A 24,440-nucleotide genomic window follows, 5' to 3' on the forward strand; every position below is an offset into this window, starting at 1 on the left:
AACCGAACACCTCGGGTGGAAACAGCCAAAAATGTCAGCGTCGAAGTTGCCGCAAGGCTATCAGCATTATTTGGGAACTTCCGCAATTCGCGGTACGCCATGTCTGTTCGCGCCTAACCTCTTTCCCGCCATCCAAAACCACCATCTGATTATAAGGCACGCCGCAGTGGGGGACTCTGGATTAATTTTGACCACCTGACATTCTTTAACGTGCACCCAATGCACGGTACAGTCAAATGGGTAGAGCATCGGGTTGCTGCGCTGAGGGAACCATGTTCAAGACCAATCGTTGGACCAATTTGGGTCACTAAGTATGTGGTGCTCTTCGGTGAACCTCATTGACGCCAACTTGGGTCACAGGGTATTTGCCACTTGTCACGTACCGCTCCTCAGTAAACCTATTTGATGACAACTTGTGTCACAGAGTATCTGCTGCCTTTGATAATAATCATTATATAAAACAAATCTTCAAGCAATCACTCACTAACCACCTGATCGATTGTCAATAGCATTGAAATCGCAATTATTACAAAGGATGGATGCACTGCCCCATGTTTTTATGAGCAAGGTTTTGACAGCAAATTACTGGTTTTGCACGGTATACATGCGAGGAAGTTACAGGACGGCGTTACAGCAAGCCGACCGGTCCCGGTTTCGTCGTGATCCTGGAACCTGCGTCCATATCCGTGTCGGCGTCTACTGGAGGGCACAGTGTTTTCAGCGGACAACTCACGTGGAAACAACAAAGATGTCAGCAAATCGTCAGAGTTGGTCCGTAAGGCGTGTTACGACGAACGGGGTCTTGACAGCAGGTTACTGGGTACGCACGGTATGCACTTCTGTGTTTGCCAACTCCTTCCGGCGGATGACAACCGCATACCTGGCCGTATACTGTACTGCGGAGTCACGCTGCGTTCGCGCTATGTGCATCTCCCACGTGCGTGTTCCCGTGAGTCAGCGGCGCGTATATATGGCGGCATGTAGCGAGCTCCCGTCGAGATTCAGGGCCAAGGCTACATCAGCGCCACCGGCGTCAGTGACGGGACGCAGGTCTTGTCGTCTTTGTTGGCGAGACCAACCGTGCGACGTGCCGCTGCGCGTCGGGTTTGGGGAGCGCGCGCGCGCTCTCGGTGGTTCCGACAGCGAAGCGGCGAACGCGAGGTGGATGGTCTCCGGAAGAGACCGTCACGCCCGAGCAGGCAGCCGTTTGTGAACCCAAGGACCCGAGGGCCGCGAGCGCCATTCGAAAAAGGATGGCCGCCGGCGACGTACGCCGCGCGCTACGGCCTGTCGTCGCTCGTTTGCCGCGCAACACTATATGCTAACGTCGCTAGCAGTCGGCGTGACGCTTCGCCTGCTTCTTCTGGTTGGCTCGTGCAGTGCCCAGGTAAGCCCGGATCTTACGCTGTATTCAAGCTGGGAATGAGCGAAGTCCTCTCCTCTTGGGGACAGATGTCCAGCTAATGTAACGTGCGTAATTTCAAGGCTGAACTCGGCCTTTCTTTCTTGTTACGCTCTGGAAACTGTTCAAGCCCTGGATTCGAATTGATGGAACGAACCGTACGCTTAAATCTGGAACTGCAGTTACTGAGGAGCTTCAGGCCTGCCGTGTCTACGTATCGGCTGTGCTGATGATGTGGTAGTCCACGACCTTGTACCCGCTAGGCTTTGCCGGGAAAAGACTTTCGGTACGACCAGAAGCCTTCTAGGTACCTTATTACACGAAACTTCCATGAGACGCAGCTAACCCTTCAGTTTCAGCGCATTTTATCGCATGGCGTGCGCGTGGTTGTGGGTCAGCTGGGGTCTCATCTTCGGAACGTCAAGTTATTCTGGGCGCCCATTCGAAGCATGCTCTTGTCACCCTTTCAAGTTTTCGACAAGGCAGTTGAAACAAACCTCGCTTTCTGTCTGAGTATATTCATAATGTTTAGTACACAGTATAGAGTTCATAATGAATTCGGAACATTTTGCGGCATATATACCTTCCGAAACGTTTTTGCACGCCTTCCATGAACTTCATATGCTTTCCATCCCATTTTCGGCATCTTATTGACAGCTATTGAGCGTTAGTATCGCATCCTTTCCTTGAGGATAATGTGGAAAATATGTGGAATTGTTAGGCAGTGCATACGGGACGTCTCAATTAAGATGTCTTTCGTCCTTTTTTCTTCAAGCCTATTAGGCACAGCTATTCGGTGGGCGCTTATGAGACAAAAATTGCACGTGCTTATAAGCAGCGGATACTGTTCAAACACTACAGGGTGAAATTGCTGGAGCGATCTGTACGTTCTGAAGCTATAAGACTTCGGTCAAGCAAATAATTCAGTTTGCGGGTGCCGTACTGCGCAAACGTTAAAATATAAGCTAATTCGTGCTTTCCGTTGGGAGGATGCCCTCAGCGTGCTTCATAGACTGGCCTTGTTCGCCTCCACGGACTTTGACGACTGTTGAAAACCCGAACTGGATTACCTGAAGAAGCTGTATGTTCTAACGCTCAGGCTGTTGATGAAGTAGTCATTGTTCGATATAAGCGCGCGGTATGCCCATGATATGACCAATGTCTCCCCCCTTTGTTAAAATTTTGAACTGTCGAGTTGTATGTGAACCATAGGGGAATGCCAAGTTTTTCGTGAGAAAGCTAAATTTCCTCGCCACTTCACCGTAGTTGGGAATGCAGGTGGGTAGGAGCCATATACGTGATAGGCAACAACAACAACAGCGAGGCACATCCTTCAACCAAGGCCGGATGCATTCGCTGTGACGAAATTTCTATTTCTTTTTTTCCCCGGTTCACGGGATGCGAAGTGGTTTGTCGTATGGAGTACACGTATGTGTAACATAACATCGCCCGCGTTTAGTTGCGGTTCTAGTTGAGATTAAGTGAAAGAAGTTGAGTCGGGCAGGTCATGTAATGCATAAAACATTAAGATAACATGCGGTCTCTTAGTGCAACAAAATTGCTTCCTAAGGAATAGGAGCGCGGTCGAGGATGGCACAGGATTTGATGGAATGATGAGATTACGAAATTAGCATGCACAGTATCGGTGCGGCTGACACCGGACAGGAAATAATCGGATATATCTGAAAGAAGCCTCTCTTTAGCCTTTCACTTTATTAGACTAGTAATGATTATGATGATGATGATGATGAAGCTTACGTAATATTTCAAAACGTCAAGTAAAAGTTCAGGCACACAATTCTTGGCAATCCCCCAGTGTGGGTACGAGCCATAGTAAGAGGCCACCACCACCACCACCACCATCATCATTATCATCATCATCACAGCGATAGAACGAAAGATGATTGGCGTAACGTTAAGAGACGTTAATATAGTTGCGTGTATTAAAGAGCAAACGTGGGTAGCCGATATGCTAGTTGAGATTAAGAAGAACAGGAGTTGGACAGGACTAGGGCAGATAACCGATGGTCTACTCCAGTAACCGAATGGCTTGCCAGGGGGATAAGTGAACCTCAGTCGAGAGCGGCAGAGATTTAGCTATATATAGTGCGAATAAATTAGGAAATTTGCCGGTATAAGATTGTGCCAGCTGGCGCGATACAATGGTAATTGGGGATCGACAGGAGAGATCTTCATGCTTCAGTGGGCATAAAATAGGCCGATCATAAATGATGATAATGATGATGATGTTAATGATGATCTGCCCGTCACACTTTACGATTCACGTTCACTCGGTTTCCCTTCCACGTTCCTCCAGGTCGGCAATGTGGCCAGCGAAGAGCCAGTCCAGGTGTTCTTCGAGCCAGACGTGCTGTCGGTGCGCATTGGAGACCGGAGGCTGTACGTGCCCCTTAGCCGCAAGCGTGCGTCAGTCGAGTCCTTCCCAGGCGGTGCGGCGTCCGTGAAGAACTGCACCTACAAGGGCCCGGTTTACGAGCAGGGTGTCAGCACCACGGGCCGAGCCGTAGTGATCGCGTGTCCCGATGAGAAACGAGTGCACGCCCTCATCATCACGGCCCAGGGCGAAGCGATCTCTGTGGCGCCGTCTCAGGGACACGGTGACGTGAGCGTCGAACTCGAAGATGGTGGCGGACACTTGGTGCGCCGTGAATCCCCGAAGTCCAAGTTTCTCACTTTCTGGAGCAAGCTGTCCACCAGAAGACGCAGGTATTAGTTGTTTCTTGCTCATTCTCGGTGACAGATTTAGAAGTGGTCGCACCGCAATACACCGTTGGTTCAAAACTTGTGACAAAACAAAAAAAACAGTCAAGAGCCGTCGCCCTTAACGCTATAGCTTACGCTAACCAGCGATCGGCGTATAGCCATTGCGTCCTTTTTCTAATTTGCTAACAGAACCCAGGAAGAAGGAAACGTGACTAGCGATACTGCAGAATTTTACAAGGGACCGCGAAAGCGTGCAACATACCCAAGTTAGCTCTTAATGGTGCTATACTCACCTACCAGGTGTCTCAGGGAACACTTTCAAAAAAAAAAATTAAAAATTAAGGTTGACTGTGGCAGATAGTACAATTCTAGTTCATGAGCTGGTTTTCTCGAAGAGGCGGACATACTTGCACATCAAATTTAAATGCATAACCGACTAATAACAAACATTCGCTAATTATGTTTTAACTAATTACTTTCTGGGCCATATTGCCATTTACAAATTCTAGCCGTGGAGTTCGCAAGGCGGATCCACTTGGAACGAATTCTCAGGATGACACTAGTTTCGAGATATTAATCCCCGAACTTTGCGGGGAAACGCATTGGCGTTCCAGTTACTTTAGTGCTTCAATGCATAAAACGACGTTTTGTTAAGGAAGTAACTGGAACGCCAGTGCATTTCTCCGCAAAGTTCGGGAATCATTATCTCGTAACTGGTTTTATCCTGAGAATTCGGTCCAAGTGGATCCACCTTGCGAACTCGACGGCTAGAATTTGCAAATTGCAATATGGGCCATAAGATAACTAGTTAAAATCTTAATTAGTGAATTCTTGTTAATTAGTTGATTACGCATTTAAATTTTTTGTGCAAGAATGTCCGCCTCTTCGAGTAGACCACCCCAAGAACTAGAATTGTGTTATCTGCCAGAGTCAACCTTTAAAAATTTCTGAAAGTGTCCGCTGAAACACCCTGTATATGTTTGAAGATCCCTCCCGTTGCACATAGAGCGTTAAGGTTACTAAGCTTGAACTAAGTGGCGTAAATTGCGCGTACGAAAGCCGTGTGCGGTTACGTTTTTGCACGCGTTCCTTCTATAGGGCCACGAAGACGAAGGCGGCGGTATCCAGGGAGCGTGCCATCGAGCTCGCAGTGTTCGTCGACACCGCGCTCAGCAACGCGATGGCCACGGAGCGGGCACTGCAGACGAAGCTCACGGCTATCCTTGAACAGGTACGCTTCTTCAACACTAGTGCTTAGCACCAGGACAGTGTAAGGGCAGACCCTGACGAAGTGCTGACATAGAATACTGGAGTTATCATATTTGAGTGAGGATATTACACTCAAATAGCCGATTTTCTAGCTGACATTAAGAGACAGACATGGAGCTGGGCAAGGCCATGTAATGCGTAGGGTAGATAACCGGTGGACCACTATAGTTACACAATGGGTGCCAAGGGAAGGTAAGCGCAGTCGAGGACTGGCAGAAAACTAGGTGGGGTGATGAAGTTAGGAAATTTGCAGGTGCAAGTTGTAATCAGCTAGCTGAAGACAGGGGTAATTGGAGATCGCAGGGAGAGGCCTTCGTCCTGCATTGGACAAAAATATAGGCTGATGATGATGGTGATGATGATGATTACACTAGTTTGCCTTTCCATTTGGTGAATCTTCTTCCGCCTTGCGAATTTCCGGCCTCGTAATTCACTTGGTGACTCAGCGCTTTGAGTTCTCGATTGATTCGCCTTCGCCCTTCCATCGACTAGCTCCCTGTTATATGGCTCAGTTGCTAGAGTGACTGCTGCGGAAAGGTGATGGTGCCGAGTTCGATCGCCGGGCCCGTAAGCTTCAACTGCGAAGTCTGTTGTTCCTGATAAATCCGCGTGTGTTTCCATGTGTTATAGCTTCGCGCAAATATTCATGGTGGACGCTAGCGATGATGATGAGGATCCTTAATAGCATCCCCTTCGAAACGGGGCAGCGACAAATAGTCGCCTAGCGTGATTGAGGTAATAAGGTTTTCAGGTCAACTTTTCCTGTCGTGAATGCCACGTTGCAGATTTTCGCAGAAATCATGTCGTAATTTGAGTTTGGCCTCGGGCATTCAATTATATACATCACATTAAATACTCTATGCTGACCAGTCCTGTGGCGCAAACCGTAATACTTCTTCTTGATGGGTGACCAACAATTAGTAGCGCATTAGATCAGACCGGAAGAGTTTGTTTAAAGAAATGGTGGGCGAAGCCTGTCCCAGGAAGAGGGAGAGGGCTAAGCATGTTAACTAGTATATAAAAGCCTCTCAACAGAAGCTCGGTAGTGAGACGTCTCTAAGTTTAGTCCTTGGGTCATGTCTAGTTATCAAAGGACGTTACCGCCCTGGGCCGGTACTTATATTATGGAACGTGTTTAGAACTGCGCGTATCCATGTTTTCAAGCAGCCATGCAATCATTCAAATGCTCTGGAAGCTTTTGTGGCAGTGAGCGAATCCGTTCTTGACTGTGACTTTGCGCATGCGCTGTCATGGTGTCACCTTTCTTACACTTCAAAGACCGCAGGCACGTACTTTGAGCTGGCCGAGTCGCTGCTGCTCTGAGTCCGGCCGTTCGTGCTGTTTACATAAACTCCATGAAAGCGGTTGATTCTGTTTGCTTAGCTTCGTGTAAACGCTATAGCCGGTCGGGCTCAGTCAGCCCTGCCTACGCGGTGTAGGCTGACAGCAGGCATGCTTTATGTAAGCCCTGTTAACAACATGTAAGCCTGGAGTGGTTGGGTCGACGGTTCGTAGTCGGGAGCTAAGAACCAGACGCTGTGCTCGCGGGATAGTTTTCTCGTTTCGATGCCGCTCGCCGCTGACATCTCAGCCCGTCAGCTACGTGTTCACGTACACGCCTTGTCGGGTCCGGCAAGTCTCAGCCGGGCTTTTCGACCTACCCGCTCGCGTCTGGATTTGTGTATACGAATGCATCGATGACTTAAGCAGAATTCACACGCGTGAGATTCGACGTATACGGCAAGCTGTACCAACAGCCGTACACAATAGGTTTTATAACTCCTTTCAAGTTGCTGACAGTCGGAGCAGCCATCTTTCCAGACACGTTGCACGCTGTTTAGGGGACCGGGTCGTGAAGTCTATCTCGAGTAGCAAGTGTGTTGCTTGTATTTTTTTTTTATGCAAAACATTATTTCCCTCTTACCAGGCACTTTGTGGTAGGTGTTTTTTTTTTTCGCCTTGTTTGGGTCCTCTTCAACAAAAGGGTAATGTGTCCGTTGATGGGATTCGAACCCTCGGATCCCCCAGCCGCCGAACGCAACTAGCGGATGCTCTACCAATTAATTACGCAATAGATGCAGTTATGGAACGAGTGAATAATAGTCAAATTTACCGCTTTCCTTCCCTCACGGCAGCCATGCGTCACATCACATAGCAACAATTGCTTAATAAAGCGAGAGCAGCTGCGCGTGCCCCATTTTGCCCCCATGGTTCCGAGGCGAGAACTTCGTGCTGCTTGAGAAGGAGGCTCAAAAGAAGCGCCGCGCCAAACAATTGAGGCGTAGCAATGTCGCGCAGCAAAGAGCGCGTCCTGGCGCGGGAACCCGAGACCTAATGCTTTGCATAACCCAGTTCCAACACGAGTTGGACGTGAGAGATTTCTTTATTTAAAGTGAAGATTTCTTTGGGAACCCTCCGGGACTTAAATAAGAAAATCGCGTGTCCGCGTTGGCGGAATCGAACGTCGGTCTCCCAGCACATCATTCCTCTGTTCTAGGTCACAATCGCATGCGCACTTCTCTCGTGCCGACGCCAGGTAGCTCTCTGAGGCCATTGGCGCGTCTGGAGTGCCGCCTATCCCTATTCCCAGCCGCGGCCGGGGAATCGAACTCTCGACCTCGTGTTCAGCAGTATAACGCCATAACTATATACTGATCTACTGCGGCGGGTGATTGTAACGTATAACGTTAAGATGTGAATTATTTTTTTTTCTTGCGATGTGCTTTGCTTTTAAAGCCGAATGCTTCTTAGCGTACCCTTTCGGACTTTCCTGACCGTGGCTGCCGCTGTCTTGCCGAATAGGTGCGTACCTCACGTCGCGTAGCATCTTCGTGCGGGACCACGCTCGTGCGAGAGCACGTGTGCGCGCGCCAGATTCCATTAGGTTACAGACCCCGAACCGAAACGGGGGAATAATAGGGAGCTTTAGATTAAGGGGACGCAAATGACTATGGGCGACGGTACTGCGCATGCGCAGACCCCTACGTTGGAGTCCGTAGGGTAGGGTACGGAGGGCATGCGCAGTACCATCGCCCCTAGTTCTTGCGTACGCAATCCGCTGGCGTCCCCTAATCAAGAGGTCTGCGCATGCGCAGTAGCGTGGGCCTCTAGTTCTTGCTTACGTAAGCCACTTGCGTCCCCTAATCTAAAGCTCTCTATTATTCACCCTTACCGCTGTATTACGCGTTGTACTTCTCTCTCAGGTCAGCTCTGCTAACCCTTCATCCCTCGACGAACATCGAACGTCGTCTTCATCCGCAGTCACTGCGGACGAAGACGTCAGGGCGTCAGCGTCTTGAAGTGCGCATTTGCATGAGCTGCTGTTTGCGCTTCAGCATAGCCTGTGAACCGTGCAGTGCATAAACGTTAACGTTGCGCGACATTGAAGTTGTGACCTGCGCGGTGCAAAGACGCAAACGCTGCATTAGATTACACGTTGCACAGGAAGGATGGCAATAAAGATAATCGTACGCGTCACATTACGTTTTATAGCACTTGATTAACCGCTTCACTAGAGCCTCGCTCCACATAGGTTCCAGCGTGTGAGTTTTATACGCATAATTACCCCCCCCCCCCCCCCCGTGTACGCCGAGTGACGTCATATAACGGCGTCGTCGCACGACCGTTCGCTTATCAGTAAGCTCGGGCGTGGTCCAAACATTTCTCATTGTCCTGTTACTCGCCGCGAGGGCAAGGACACAGATTACACACGCGCACGCGCATCCACCTTGGCAGAGCCAGAGGTAACAATGGTGTCATCGACATCCCTGCTTGCAACAGTCACCGACGCTGCGCATGATTTCGCAACTTCATTGCATAGAGCACGGATTCATCGCTTCTGCGAATCCACGTCGCATTTGTATTGATGTCCATTTGCGGTTGACATGCCACGATTTCGCAGTGTGCAGATAGACTTGCCAGCATTAAGGCCCTCTGGAGGTGATTGATTGATTGATAGATTTTGTCGAACATCCTAAAACAACACGCGGGCTAGCAGTTGCCGAATTGGAAGGTTCCGGGTCAACTTTGACCACTCGGGGTTCTTTAACCTGCACCCACGTGTAAGTACACGACCGTTTTCGCGTACCACCTCTAGCTATCAAACTTGAAATCACCGCGGCATGCCAATCGAACCCGTGACCTCGTGCTGAGCACGAGAATGCCGTAGCCACGTAGCCACGTAGCCACCGTAGGGCGCTTGTTGGAAGGAGGGTTTGGGTACGAGCTAGTTGGTACTCCATTGCAAACATGAATTACAGCGCATACATAGACAAGGGGGTAGCAAGAATGATGAAAGACAAGCGCTGTCCAACTGAATTTTTTTTTATTTCGAATAACATGCATATATAGCCAAGACACCACGACAAAAGCGCCCCCTCCAGAACACGAAGCCAACATGAGTAAGCACTCAAAATTCAAACGAACCCCAACCGCCATCTTAGGCGTTTGTCTTCCGTCATTCTTGCTGTCTCCTTGTCTATGTATGCGCTGTAAGACATGTTTGCATTGTTGGAAGAGGTGCCCGTGTTAATGTGCATGCTCGCTGTTGTGGTTTATATCGTAGTGCTTCTGTATCATGTCAGTGACGATGCCGTGCACATCACAATATAAACACAATTCCACGAAGGAGCAGCTGTGTAGAGAGATCATCATGCGTTAGTGCACTTACACCACATAAGTTTCGGGAGCCCACTTTGTTAAAACAAAATGCGTCAATATTTCTGCCCTATATTTTAGGGGTCTGTATACTTGTCCTTGTGTTCAGAATGTGGCGGCGAAGTCGACCGCTTTAAAACGAACGAGCTTCGTGCGACACCTGTCCCCTCCCCGTTTCAGAGGGTGCACCACGTATGCGAATGTTATCCGTCCATTAATCGTAGTTGAAGAAAATGAATCGTCGTCGGAGAAGCGCTTTATTGTATGTCGACTTTTGCTGGCACTAGTACTTTTACATTTTGACGATCTACATTTTCTGAGCTACACATTCTTGCTTTCTTTTTTTTTGTTCTTTTTGTTGTTTTTATTGTGGTTTTTGGTTGGTGGTGGTTGTGACCACTTCCAGTTTTTTCAAGGGCCTCCTGTTTGGTTGAAATCTGCCCGAGTGTTAATCAATCTTACAGTTACCGTCATTGATCAGTGACTGTCCACTGGAACAAGGAAAAAAAAAAGTTACAGCCCCAGATAGCATTTTACGCGTGCGTAGTGGCTTGGACTATTCTTTGTGAATGCTTAAAGACGTGTCACTTGTCGTCAATAAAATCAGCAGGAAGTCAGCGCTGTGTGTGTTTGCCACTCGCTGTGTCCCTTCTTTTTCGATGTTTTCGTTCAAAGATGTTACCTTGCCAACTATCTGAGATTCAGACCTTGGTCAAGGTTTAGAGCTTCGCAGTCGAAGACGCGTCTTGCTAATGCAGCCGTTATCGTCCTTCGCTGCAGGTCCAGCTGATTCTGGAGTACCGATCGCTGGGAAAGCCGCTTAAACTGGAGATCGTCAACCTCGAACTCGTCGACTCCAAGGTGAACTGGCACGGAGTACTTCCGCGGTAGATGCTTCGCATTATAGAACTTGTACCAGTACTAGCACCAACACAAATCACAAATGGCACAAATCAGTTGACTTTTTTTTCTTCAAAATGTCTGCAGACCTTTGTAGAAATTCTTGCAACTTGATCTTGCTAATGCAGCCGCTATCGTCTCTTCGCTGCAGGTCCAGCTGATTCTGGAGTACCGATCGTTGGGAAAGCCACTTAAACTGGAGATCGTCAACCTCGAACTCGTCGACTCCAAGGTGAACTGGCACGGAGTACTTCCGCGGTAGATGCTTCGCATTATAGAACTTGTACCAGTACTAGCACCAACACAAATCACAAATGGCACAAATCAGTTGACTTTTTTTTTCTTCAAAAATTCTTGCAACTTGATCTTTTAAATAACGAGGCACCGAACGTGGGATTTCTGCGATGCCGAGTGTGCTTAACCTGATTTACTGTGACGCCTTACTCGCCCAGTAAAATGTGTTAGACATGTGTACCGGCTTATAAGTTATCCTGTGCATTGATTGAGTGACACTGATCTGTTGTAAACGTAACAGCGTAACACATCAAACGAACGCATAACCAAAATAATGACCAGGCAAACGTCAGAAAAGAACCGGTCATTGTCGAAGTAAGTTTTTATGTTCTAACGCCCCGTGTTCCAGAAAATCCGGTTTCGGCGTTGTCCGCTAGAGAAAAATTATATTTAGGTATATGTATATGCCACGCCTTGCTATATGACATGCGGTATATGCGGGTTATATTGCCACACCATTCTGTCACTGAAGTTGCTCATACCTTGTCTTACATTCTTTACAAAGTTATTCCTTAAAATTTTGAGAACGACAGCCCATAAACAAATATCATGAAACAAAACACCGATAGCGCAAGCCTTTTATGTTAAATCTTCTCAGACTGAAATATTAAAAGTGCGAAACAGTAACAGAAGATGGGCCCACGCAAGAGGGCGCGTTTCTACCAGTAAGCTCGCCTTCGTGCATAGCGTTCGCCGCCAGCGTTTCCCGGTAAACATTGCGATTACATAAGCTGCAGTTGCCGGGAAGCGTGAGAAGCAGTCGGGGACCTTTGGATGCTATCGCGTTCCACTCTTAAAGGCGAAGCTTAAGTGTGCACCAATTTTTTTATGAATTAGTTGTATGCGTGTGCGAGGGGGTTGGTGGGGGCATAAACATGGTTTAACGATGCTGGTTAACGGGACAGTCTCGGGGAGGCGCATGTGAGAAGTATGTTTTTCGCGTAGTTATAAATTTTGCGTGTACTTATGACGTGCCACTCTGCCCTCGTTGCCAGGTAAACTGTGTTGCTTGTGGACGCTCTGCTCATGTAACACGTATAACCGATGGCGCGTGGTCGTGTTGTCTCCATTGCAGCGGGGTCCCAGCACTGGCGGTGGTGACATCGACGCTTACCTGGATAACTTCTGCGTGTGGCAGTGCAACCGCAACCAGCTGGCCGCGAAGCAGGGACTGGGACGCTGGGATCACGCACTCATGCTCTCGGGACTTGACCTCGTCAAGGTGCGTGCTCCTAAGACAATCTTGGTGCAAGATAAGCTTGGCGATTCATATTTTGTAGCGGCAGCTCTTGTAAGCTATTTCGATCTTATAAGCCCCTCCTGTCGTTTTCGTTAGTGGTGGTTATGGTGGTCGTGGGCAGGCCATGTAAAGCGTAGGATGGATAACCAGGTGGACCATTAGGGTTACAGAATGGATACCAAGAGAAGGGAAGCGTAGTCGAGGACGGCAGAAAACCAGGCGGGATGATGAAGTTAGGAAATTTGCAGGCGCAAGTTGGAATACGCTAGCGCAATACATGGGTAATTGGAGATCGCAGGGAGAGGCCTTCGTCCTGCAGTGGACATAAATATAGGCTGATGATGGTGATGGTGGTGGTCGTGAACATTGTTGAATGATTAGTAAAAAAAAGAATAACTTGTGAAACCAGCGCAGGCTCGTGCTACTGTTCACCGAATGTTTAACAGTACCGCACGAGCATCAACTGGCCGGCGGGTGAACGCCTTCTATCGGCGCGAAGCGACGAAATTAGCAAGGGCGAGACAGATCTTCGAGAGATGCAAAAGTTCTTGCTGATATTCGTCGTTTCGCGCCGTTAGAAGGCATTCACCAGCCGGCCAGTCGACGCTCGCGCTGTACTGTTCAAGAATCGGTCAACTGTACAGTGGCAACACGAGGTTCACACAGCAAATTAAGCACAACGTCATCGCAAGATCACTTTATGGTCATGACAGGTTGGAGACATTCCCGTGTAGTGTGGTAGAGGGAGGCGTAGTCGCCACAGTGAGGGCATTTATACGAGTTAAGGGGAGAACGTCGGAGCGCAAATAATCGAAAATTAGTTTCGGAGGAAAGTAAGTGAGCCACGTGTAGACGATTGCATTCGCATAGCAATTACCGTGATACGCTAAGATAATGGGACTCGCTACTGACCCATAAACGCGGCTAAGGATTCGTAAGGATTCGGAAACGCGGCTAAGGATTCACGAAGGAGTGCGGTGCCTTTTTTTTTTTTTCTGTCATAGAAACCTAGCTTAATTTCGCTGCCGTAATATATTGTCACAGAAATTGAAAGAGATGAACGGGAGTCAATTTCAGACTCTCACGGGTAACAGCGTGACGATTTCTAACCGCATCCCAAAGCATGACGCAACGCATAACGCCGTAGGCACTAGGCGAAAAGTAAGGGACGCTCTGTCAGAATGGGAAGTGACACCGCTATAAAACGTCGGGTACAACTTTAGAAGGCAGCGGCATTTACCCCTCAAAAGCGGATGCACGCGAGCCTCCGCCAATGGGCGCGCACTCTGGACTGACGTCTTGAGCCGGACGGCCGGTGAGCCCGCCGACGGAGAACATGGCAGCCCGCGCTGAGTCGCGTCGGATGGACTATTTTTTTAGTCGCGGAGGCAATCGGCTGCCGTGCTTCGGTCATCTGGGCGGGGCATCTCCTGGCTCCTTAAGTTGTAACCGTCTATAGTGACACCCGAGTTCTTTTGTGATGCAAGTGTGAAGAGTGTTTCAGCGTATGCATATCGCACGTGGTGGGGCAGGGCAACAACAGCCGCGTGCTGGGCCTGGCGTGGGTGAACGGCATGTGCCGGTGCCGATACAGCTGCACCCTGAGCGAGGCGCGCAGCCTCGAGGCGGCGCTTGTGGTGGCGCACGAGTTGGGCCACTCGCTAGGCATGCACCACGACGGGCCGCCCGACAACCGCTGCGACCCGGACCGCTTCATCATGTCGGCCAAGACGGGCGCCGGAAAGACCGGCTGGTCCACGTGCTCGGGACAATACCTCGAGGACTTCCTCTCGTGAGTAGGCTTTCACACCTTGTGTTTACTCGAAAAACTAACTCAACTAAGGTGAAAACCAGCGAAAGAAACGGTTACACAAGAAACATGGAGTACACGGGATGATGCCAGACTAACTGAACTTTAGTGTTGACCTAAACCCGCAAAGTCTTGCCAAGCGCGTGCGCCAGCATAAAGCAACCCTATAACCACCACGAATTACGCGCATTATCACTCAATCTGACTATCGCATTCAATATTCTAGATACGAATACCCTATAGTCTCGTGCAAGGGCCGCATCCCCAACTTGGCAGCCCAAAATTTGGGGAAAACAATTTCCAGCGGAGAAGTAATCGCGTTCGGTGCCCCGATGCCACGCGCGTGCACCGGCGAATTTTTGCGCACTGCGTACTTCCGCGTGCCTATAGTATTTAGAACCATCTAGTAGCGGCCCTTATACGGGGCCGAACCAAATGGTTATGTCCCGTGTAAGGGCCGCACCTCGTCAAAGTTGTGAAAAAAAAGTGCGGCCCTTACACAAGTCTATACGGCACTCCATTTAAATACGAATGCTCCTTTTCAGTCAAGGCAAGTGAGGATACACTAATAAATGCATATGTCATTGTGCCAAAAGTAAAGGGTGCTTGTCAAGAGGCGCCTGCTATCTAGGAGGCATTGGCTCTGCTCCGTCGAAGAGCGCTCGTGCAGAGAGCGAGGGTTACGTGGCGTAACGGCGATGCCCTCTCCCCTCACGCAACACCTGGCGCGCTTTCGCGGCAGCAGATGTTTCCTTCCGCCCTCTCTGCACCGTAGAGACGCAGCTCGTGATGTGGCGTCGCAGCCAATGGGAACTTCGTCGAGGCGTGCTCTTGACTTGGCGTCGCAGCCAATGGTAATGCTAGTTTAGGTGCCGTTTCGCTGCTACGGACGACAGGCGGCGTTTTTTTTTAGATGCGAAGCATCTTATGCTCGGGGCTATGTCACTCCCTCCCTCCGCCGTGCGGCGTCTACTTCCGGTTCCGCTTCCACTTCCGTTTCTGGTTCCGGAAGCCAGCTTCCGGCTTCCGGAGAATGCTTCTGGCGTTTTGCCCGAATGATCCCCCGGTGCTGCGCCCACTCATCATCATTCACTTCGTCCTCTCATTCTCCTCCCGCAACGCCGCGATGAGTGCCACGGACAGCGCCAGCGTCAACGCCAGTGTCAGCGCCGTGGACAGCGCCGCGGAGAAGAGGGCTCGGCCGCTGCCACGCAACGGCAGCGGCGACAGGCCGATCTGAAAACTAATGGGAACTTGAGTCGAACCCTGAGTAGCTGCTTCGCATTCTACTCAGGGTTCCCCTACGGGAAGATGGTGTAATTTTTTTTCTCGTTCAATGGGCTATTTCACGCTTTCGCATCAAAAGTCACACGTATCACCACACATTGCGCAACTCGATTTAAGCGAAGTCTTCTTCGCTGTTTGCGAGGAACGCTGTTCTTTGTTTAGCGACCATTTGTAAGTATAGACCGCACGAGCTAGTTGAACACACTTAACCAGGAAGCGTCGCTCTGTCAATGCAAGCGTCGTCGCTCGACGATTTATAACGTCCTAATACCGCAGACACGTCCGACAGAAACCAGACTCCATTTGCACACGCGTAAACGATACCGACTCATATACGTTCCGAACACACGGCCCTTACCACTTGTGTCTCCTCGCTGCGTATTGACACTGTACGGCTTCGCATTTACGACCAAATGTGCACTAGTGCTCGAAGCCGCTCTCCGCTGCATATCGATGCGGCTCTGCTTTGTGTTTCTGGACGAAATCTTCACGTTCCTCGGTGCTCATCGCCGCCACTCGACGCTGCTTCACTTCGCGTTTACGAGCCAGCATGCGATCGCATTTTAAATCACGCTTCGCAACCTATCGTAGACGTTCTTGCTCCGCTCGACGCTTCTTCGGATGCTCTGTCGCCTCTGCACTTGGTACACGCTTTTGCGTCATTGTTTTCTGCGGAAGCTCGCGTCTGCATTCGCGGTGTATATATAATGCCCCTGGTAATTCAGGCCGCCTCAGTTCACACTATCTCCGGGACCGGATTGCGTAATGTAAAATTGCGTAAAGAGAAATTGTGTAATTGTTAATTCTGGGATTCGTGTCGCCACGAATTAACGAAACCTACTATGCATGTTTTCCGTCATGAATCTTAACAATAACAGTTGATTCGGCATGGCAGAGCCTGACCAGCAACGGTGACACGTACAGTGTGCTAAGGCGTTCTGCTGCTGATCACGGGGCCACGGGTTTGGTGTCCGGTCGCGGCAGCGTTCTTCCGACGCATGCGGGGCGCAGAAACGTCCGTGTGCTTAGATTCGGTTCATGCGATAAGTCCTGTGTGGCCAAAATTATCATGTCAAGCACTCCACTGTGGTGATCTCTCATACCTTAGGCGTCGCCCTATAAGGCGTTAAGCGTCTTCAACCAATTAGCATGTACGGCAAAGCCACCAAACAACGGGCTGTTTGCTGGGGTAAATCTCGCCCGGTGTGACAGCGTCTTTAGCTTTGACTTCACGCGTAGTCGCCGAAGGGTATGCACAGGACCGGCGCCGTTTTCAGCCTGGCGAACGTTAGAGTGGCTCAGCCCACGGACGGGACTATACCGCACATTGAGAGATATATATTTGTTTATATACATATGTCAGTGACTCAAACGTCAATCTTGTGCGCCAAGAAAATCTGGTAAACAGAGATGATGCGGTCGTCGTCAGTTGACGACGTCGAGAAGGCCGCGCTCAGACGATGCCGTATAAGCGAGGTTTCATCCGACTCCTGCTGCGTGTCCATGAGCCGTAGTGATTCTTTAGTGGGCCGCCATTAGTTCATGCTCAAGGTGTCGCTGTCTGCCCCCCTCAAAGCAGACCGAGCTCGACCACATGCGTGGAATGGTTTCAGAGATTTAAAGAAACATGGTACTGGTAACATGCAGTGCAAACATGGTACATGGTAACGTGCAGTGCAAGAATTTAAGAGTATTTGCGCTCGCAGAACGTTCTTGTCGCAAAAGTCACATTCGTAGCAGCCTGCTATAGTTAGATACTTTGTAAACCACCGCTCTGGGTCGGTTGCTGTGGCGTTGTGTTGCTGAGCACTACGTCGAGGGTCCAATTGCCGGCAGCCGCGTTTCGACGGGGGCGGAATGCAAGAACGCTAGTGTGACTTATACACACGTATAAGAACCCTAGGTGGTCAAAACTAATCCGGAGCCCGCCACTACGGCGTCTCTCGTAACCTTCAAAGTTGCTTTATGACATAACCCAATCAGTCATTTAATGGATGAATCAATCAATCAGTCAATGAATTAATCAATCAATCCTTACTTCTACTGGGTTCCTGGTCTGCACAGTTTACCACTATATAGTAGCAGTGTAGGGCTGATATGACGTAGCGGTCAAGGTCGCACAGTATAGTTGCGTCCGCTCGCAGGAGCCGAACGTCGTCGTGCCTGGCGTCACGTACCAGCCAACCAGTGGCCGAGTTGGACGGAGAACCCCTGCCCGGCCAGCTTTTCCCGGCGGACGCCCAGTGCAAGCTGGCTCTGGGAACGGACTACAGTGCGTACACTTCGTCCAGGAGCCCCTTCAATGCAAGTACATGCCCATCGTCGGACACTCCGTGTGACAGCGTGTGACGTTGCATGCAGATTGCGCGATTCAGCCTGTTTCAATCTGTCAAACTGTTGTTCGGCAGTGGTAACGTTCAGATTTTTGGGAAGAACTGATGCTACTGTGTACGGTTTTAATAAAAATAAGACTAAGTGGGTCAGATGAAGGAGGAGATGAAGGTGGAGAGGGCGAACGAGGGAAACGTCGGCCTGGAGTCAGCGTTTTGACACGGGAAGGAGGAGGAGGAGGAATAGCTTTATTGAAAAGGGGTTGGGGGGTGAAAGGACACGGGGACTTCGTCAGTCAAGGTTTTGTTGATCATAGCGCTGATTGAACACCGAGCAGTCTGTTAAGTTTCCACTACTGAAGGAGCGAAAGCGCGCTCGACGTTTGTGATCATGTTAAGTAGAAACATGCGTAACGCTTTCCTTTTCGTACCTCTGTACAGAACGTATGCCGTGAACTGTGGTGCCTGGAAGGATCCTGGGCCAGCCCCGCTCACCCGGCCCTGGACGGCACCATATGCGCTAAGGGCAAGGTAAGCATGCACGCGCGCTTTAGTCGACGGGTGTATGTGCTTGGTACCCGCTAGAAAAGAAATTTCTATCTCCACCCAGGATCGCTAGATCTCACCGCCATGGTAACTACGTAGTAAAATAATTCCAGACACAGATAGCGCGTCGGTGCCACGATTTTAGCGATGACCTTTAAACATTAAAGGACCGAGAGCGAGCGAAGGCACGCTAGAAGGAAATGTGAACAAGAGGTTATTCAGTGTTGAAGGTGTGCAGAGATCTGAAGGATTACTAAAATCCCGGTTATATTTCTGCGCTAGTCTTGACACGGTACTCTCCTTCGAGAAAAACACAACACCAATGTATTCGATCTTTTTCCAAGTTAAACATTTTTTCACTGCCAACTTATGTACCGCCATCTCTGGGCTTTCAGTTGTCAGTGCCATCTCTGCTCTAAGGCTTTAATTCCTCTCTTCGTGCACAGCATTGCCGCGAGGGGTCGTGCGTGGTGCGTCCGGCGGGCCAGGAAGGCGGCAGACCCTGCGGCCTCGACAAAGAGGGCACCCCGGAGCACCGTGGTCACCACGACGACGGACTAACCCCACGACGCGGCGCTCCGTGGTCAACGTCGTATTTCCCGACATTACCAGAATCTGGAACAACTGGTTCCGTCGCGGGTTTCCCAGTTGGTTCTAAAAGCTAAACTGCACGTACGCTTGCCGGCGCGCGAAAGCTCGCATCCGCGTGCCTCACGCATGCGCAGATGCTGCAGGACAGATCGTACCCGTCCAAGCGCCGGCGAGAGTCCCGTTATCTTATCCAGGCAAATTTTAGTGCTCCGGTTATCTCACAAAAATACGAAACGATGTCGACCAAGGCGCAAATAGTGAGCCGAGGGAACGCGCGCTGGCGCGCGTCTTGTAGGTTCGAACCGCCATTACTCGCGAATCGCGGCAAACACAAGGCGTGTGGGCTCGAGTTTTCGTGCTCTGGTACGTGTACGTGTAGGTTGGCCTTAAGGCGGAAGTTGCGTTCCGGCAGGCCTATAGTACAAGCAGTTCTAGTTGAAGGTTCCTGCGCAATTTAAGGCAAGGGCTAGAGAATCGCATAGAATGTGGAAAGACGTGGTATAGCCGTAGTTTTGAGGGTTGTCTTGCATGTTTACGGGCGCGAAACATAAACAAATGGGCACGGAGCTAATCCTGGCTCGCAGGAACAGTGTATGAAGTTCGTTCAGGCTTGACCTAAGCACTTATTTGGGACGTCTCGTCTTTCGCAGAAGAAGCCATTTGTTGCAGAACTGGGACTTGCCGCCGTCACAGTTAAAGGTGAAGTATGACGTCTGCCGTGAGTGTGGCGTGCCAGCAAGTTCTATTGCGTGTGAATTACGCGAAGCGCATGATAGGAAGTACTAGCCATGTGCCTGTTGCGTATTCTGCGCTCGTGTAGTCTGTCTTTCGATGCCTTGTTTAATGTTCCCTCGTTAGGTCCAACACATACCGACAAAATCGGTTCGCTATACACTTTTCTGCGATCAGTTCCGCGGGCTGCTTACTGCGCTGTGCGTTGCGCCACAAGGCTTTGTTTGCATGGTCATGGCAGTCGTGCACCGCGAACGCGAAGGACCTGCTGAAAGGCCTGTTCAAAAGTTTTGTTTCTTGGACATGTGTCCCACCGCGTGACGCAGCAGCTCGTCGTCACATCTGCCACGCCAAGCCACCCGTTATATGCAGATAAAATCATGCAATGATTTATTTATTGCTGCTCAGTTTCGCTGAAAGCATTAAAAAAAAAGTGAGACAGAAGCCATCGCTTTTTTCCTGCTTCTAAAACCAACAGACGGGCGAATTGCATCGTGGTTACTTGCAGTGGCTGCAAAGCCTTCGCGTTCGAAGTGCTCTGGTACTTCTAAAATTTGTCACACCGCAAGTCAAGCGATGAAAATGCCTAGTTGGTGTTTCATCTGCGCTGCTTACAGTGCAAACAAGATAGGCAACGTAAGAGCGCTTATCCTGCTGAGATTCGTCTTGGTCTTTGTGCTTTAAGTTGTACATATGTAGTGCAGGAAGGAGCATGACTGCAGCGCTGATGCAGTGGAATTATCTTAGTCGCTGATAATGTGCGCTGCAGAACCGACCGGAGAAAGTCGTTAGACACGACGCCTGATGTTACTCGTTTCTTACTCGATATACTTGCTAGACCAGACCTAGATAATGCAGAATCGTCGTGGCTTGCATAGTGGACCATTCCCGTTTGAGAAGCGCCGCTTACTGTCAACTCTGACTCAATCTTCTTGTTAGACGTGAAGTCGATGTGGAAAGTACTCTTATACGCAGGCCGTTCAGCGCGTGCCAACTGGCCTCGTGGTGGCGCCCCTGTCGCTTTCCAGGTCTACCTGTGCCCTAGGAGAGTAGAATTACTCTATATAGGACTGCTAGAGAGCTCACCCTTCAGACCTTTGTGAAATCAGGAGGCTCTCATGAGCCTCACTTGCAGGCCAAGGTGGATTTAGCGTTAGTGCGCGAAAACGACGGGGTGTCTTGGGCAAATTATTTACGTGTGTGTATTATATGGTATACCGTATATTCGTGCACATGCGAGCGGCAGTTACCCTACACCTGCTGTTTCGAATATGTCGCTCATTTCGTAATCCGGAGGAAAGAAGGCTAGATTTTGCGTTATTGTTGACCGCGACATCAACTTAGGCGAGATATCTGTCCTTTCCGGTGTGCGCCTTCGTTACGATATTTTGTGTCGCGTCACTGGTAACTTAGTAGAAGTTAGGCGCCTCGTTGGTTGATCGAGAGCAGTGTAGCCAACAACGGATGGCGCGATCGATACGTAATGGACCAAGGTCGTTTATGTGCTAGCCCTGCCCTTGAACACTAGCGAAACATGAACGGCTGGCATCAGGCGGCCCCACCATCGAGTATAATTGCTTGCTGGTGGTGGACCAGCAACCTAATTTTGTCCATATGATCACCAATAACTATTCTGAATGCACAGAACGGATCAAACCGAAAGGGAGCATCTAACTGGTATTCCAGCGCTCATTACAGCTCCAGTAAGAGATAAAGTTGAAGTAGGATATGAAGTAAGATGCGCCCGTGGTGTAGATCTAGTCGCTACCGCATACATGAACACTGAATGCAATAATTAATGCCTTTGATTGCAAAGACATAAACACACTCTTTTTTGTTTACTTCCTCGGCGTACAGCGCACCCAGGCGCTGTATAGACCGTAGTTTGTCGTAGCTATTCTTCCCGTGATAATTTTGGCCATGACGACAAAGACTCCTCGCCGACAACAGTATGACAAGTTTCGGATAATGACGTCACGAAGACGCGGTGGCGTTGCCTCTGCTTTGTTGCAAAAACAAAATAAAATAAAAAGAACGTAATTTTTGACAAATCTTACTGGAAATACATAAATTTTTAAAAGACGAGGTGGTGGGACAAGTTTTCAAAGTTTCTTGGTGAAGGCACGAAGTAGCAAATATATAACAAAGACGAATCGGACCGTCAATTAGTACTGTTGTTTATTTTGCCACTGCACTGTATTCTTGCCACTGCTATTATGTGTCGCACGCCCTTCTGCCTAAAGCATGTAATTTCTCTTTACCAGCGTCGACATGGCGTCGATGCGTGACAGAGCAGTTTTTTAATGAAAAGTTGGCCATAAAATAAAGAATTCACCACCACCACCACCACATCTACGCAAGCTTACACGCCCGAACGCTGAATACGCGGCTGCCAGGATTTTGTTGCAGCAGACCGGTGCTTATTGTACACCTGGGTGCCATGCCTTATACAGACGCCGAAGGTTGGCACCGAGTATTCTGTAGTACATGTGCCTAGACGCGTCCGGGATTGGAGCTTGTCGTGCTCGTGTATTTCCAACTCCGTGAACTCACTCGTTTGTTATTGCGACTATACACAGAAGCTGGTGTCCATTTTTGTACGAATGTTTGCACGATCCTAAGAACAGCGGAACTGTTGTTCGTAGGTGTGTTTTATTAGTTCTACGACGCCCTGTTCTTGTTGTACGTCACTGTCGTTGGGAACGACGCGGAATTTCTCATGTTGCCCAGAAGTTCTTGTTGACCGATGTAATAAAATGTGAAGTATTTCCAGTGTGCTCTCTGCGTGATTTTCGTGCGTGTTTGTGATTTGAGCTCCTTTCGAGAAGGGGTAATGCTCTTCCGTGTCAAAATATTTCGTACTTGGGAGCTCGGAAACTTGAGCGAGTTCGTAAGACTGCATGGTTGGTACACAGCGCGGAAAAAAAAAAAAAAAAAGCGAACGCACGAGGCGAAGTAAAGACAGAACGAGCGCTTAGTCTAAACTGAAGTTCATCAGAGAAGAACGAAAAAAAAAAAAAAAAGAATGTTAGCGCTCAAATGTGCTAAAATCTTCTCAAAACTGAAATGGCTTCGCTTGTGAAATCTAGTTTTCGAGGTGTAATTCTTTTTTTAATGTAAGGCCATGAAATAGTTATCGTTTCATTCTGGAACGGAATCTCTGCAGGATATCTAGCCAAAAACCGCTTCTGCGCTAAATGGATTAGAATGTGACGCGGCTCGCAGGCTGCACAGCCTGTGGGAGAACCATTACAATGGACGTGCTTGCGCCCAAAAGCGGAAACAAAGGTATAAGAGGTCAAGAAAGTCGTACTCGGACATAAGAGCGTATAGAGCTATGTCATCGTCATCATCGTCACCAGCACTCCAACAACTATCATCAACGACAGCTATAGGCACGAGTGCATGTGCTAAGAAACTGTCCGCTTAGCTCGTGACCTTGTGAGGACGAGCAGGTTCTTGGACCTAGCTTACTACTAAGTGGTTTGTTTGAAAGGGAAGGGTTGGGGCACTATCTGTTAACTGAAACTTTATATGGACAACCAGGAGTCATCAGAAAGAAAGTGAGAGAAATAGAGACAGTGAATTGTATGCAAAGAATGGAAACAAAAAGGACCATAAAGATGTGCAAGAATGAGAGGAAAGGAATTAGAAGGGGAAATCTGTACGATAACACAAAGGGCAGTGCGATGCTTTTTGAGGCGCGAGCAGGTTTCCTAAGGACGAAAACATAACGGAGCAAATATTCGGAACTAGATGAGGCATGTGTATTCTGCAGCAAAGATCCGGACACCACTCAAGTTTCAACACATATGGAATGTGAAGGGACTCACCCACTGACAACAGTAAGTAACGTGCACCTTCCGGAAGCGCTTGGGTTCAAAGTGGACGGAAGCATCAACCGGTAAGCAGTCGGAGATAAGCAAGAGAAGTTTAGAGTATTGGTGGAAAAAAAAGCAGGAAAGAGATTGATACGACCGGATCTCTTACAGTCGTAGGTAGCGATACAAGGTAGGTTTTGAGGGGAAGAAAATGCTTAAACAGATGTATACAAAAATGCTAGATTAAAAACATGTATAGCATACCTGATTAAATCAAGCCGGCTAGATGGCTTTCAAAGGGGATGCCATTAAACCATCATCAGGTCTTCCGATGTAGCCACTACCCTTCTCACCCTTCAAATTTTAGGAAAATCAGGAGTGCCCCGTGAGCCTCACCCCTTCATCTGCTCTGACGGCTTTACAAGTGGTGCGCGACGTCGATAGCACGTCTCTGGTTGTCTGCGTGTGCGTATTCTATTACACGCAAGCGGCGCCAATTCTATGCCTGCACCTGCTGTTGTGAGGTGTCGTTAATTTTATAACCAGGGGGAAAGAAAGCTATAGTTTGTGGTGTTGCTCCCGAGGAGTGGAAGAATAGCGACTGCGATTGGGTGTCTCGACGCAAGGTTACGCGCCATAACGCCCAAACAAGATATTCGATTCGCTGCAGACTTCAGAACGCCTGCGCTTGCTGTACCGCTTGGTGCCATGCCTTAGAGAGACGCCGCAAACGACGGCTGTACCCGAGTGTTCTGTAGTATGCGATGTCATCTCAACGCACCTGGAATTCTTACCGTAAAACCGTGTACCAACATAATTTGCTAGCGGTCGCATCGTA

The 24,440-nt window shown here is 49.2% G+C and overlaps 1 protein-coding gene across 2 annotated transcripts; it reads left to right on the forward strand.

Annotated features, from left to right (window-relative positions):
• The first annotated feature begins 1,005 nt into the window (after nucleotides 1-1,005).
• On the forward strand, nucleotides 1,006-22,553 carry LOC119433505 (A disintegrin and metalloproteinase with thrombospondin motifs adt-2-like). Of its 2 annotated transcripts, none has more exons than XM_049659402.1 (9): nucleotides 1,006-1,387; nucleotides 3,720-4,129; nucleotides 5,225-5,357; nucleotides 10,832-10,912; nucleotides 12,321-12,467; nucleotides 14,018-14,277; nucleotides 17,727-17,886; nucleotides 18,354-18,443; nucleotides 18,905-22,553. In XM_049659402.1, the coding sequence occupies exons 1-9, from the start codon at nucleotides 1,319-1,321 to the stop codon at nucleotides 19,121-19,123; spliced, it is 1,569 nt and encodes a 522-aa protein (XP_049515359.1). In that variant the 5' UTR covers nucleotides 1,006-1,318; the 3' UTR covers nucleotides 19,124-22,553. The 2 variants fall into 2 exon arrangements, with proteins under 2 accessions (XP_049515359.1, XP_049515360.1); XM_049659403.1 differs by lacking the exon at nucleotides 10,832-10,912 and adding an exon at nucleotides 11,103-11,183.
• Nucleotides 22,554-24,440: the final 1,887 nt, after the last annotated feature.

Source organism: Dermacentor silvarum, chromosome 11 (genome assembly GCF_013339745.2).
Source record: "Dermacentor silvarum isolate Dsil-2018 chromosome 11, BIME_Dsil_1.4, whole genome shotgun sequence".
Classification (NCBI taxonomy): domain Eukaryota; kingdom Metazoa; phylum Arthropoda; class Arachnida; order Ixodida; family Ixodidae; genus Dermacentor; species Dermacentor silvarum.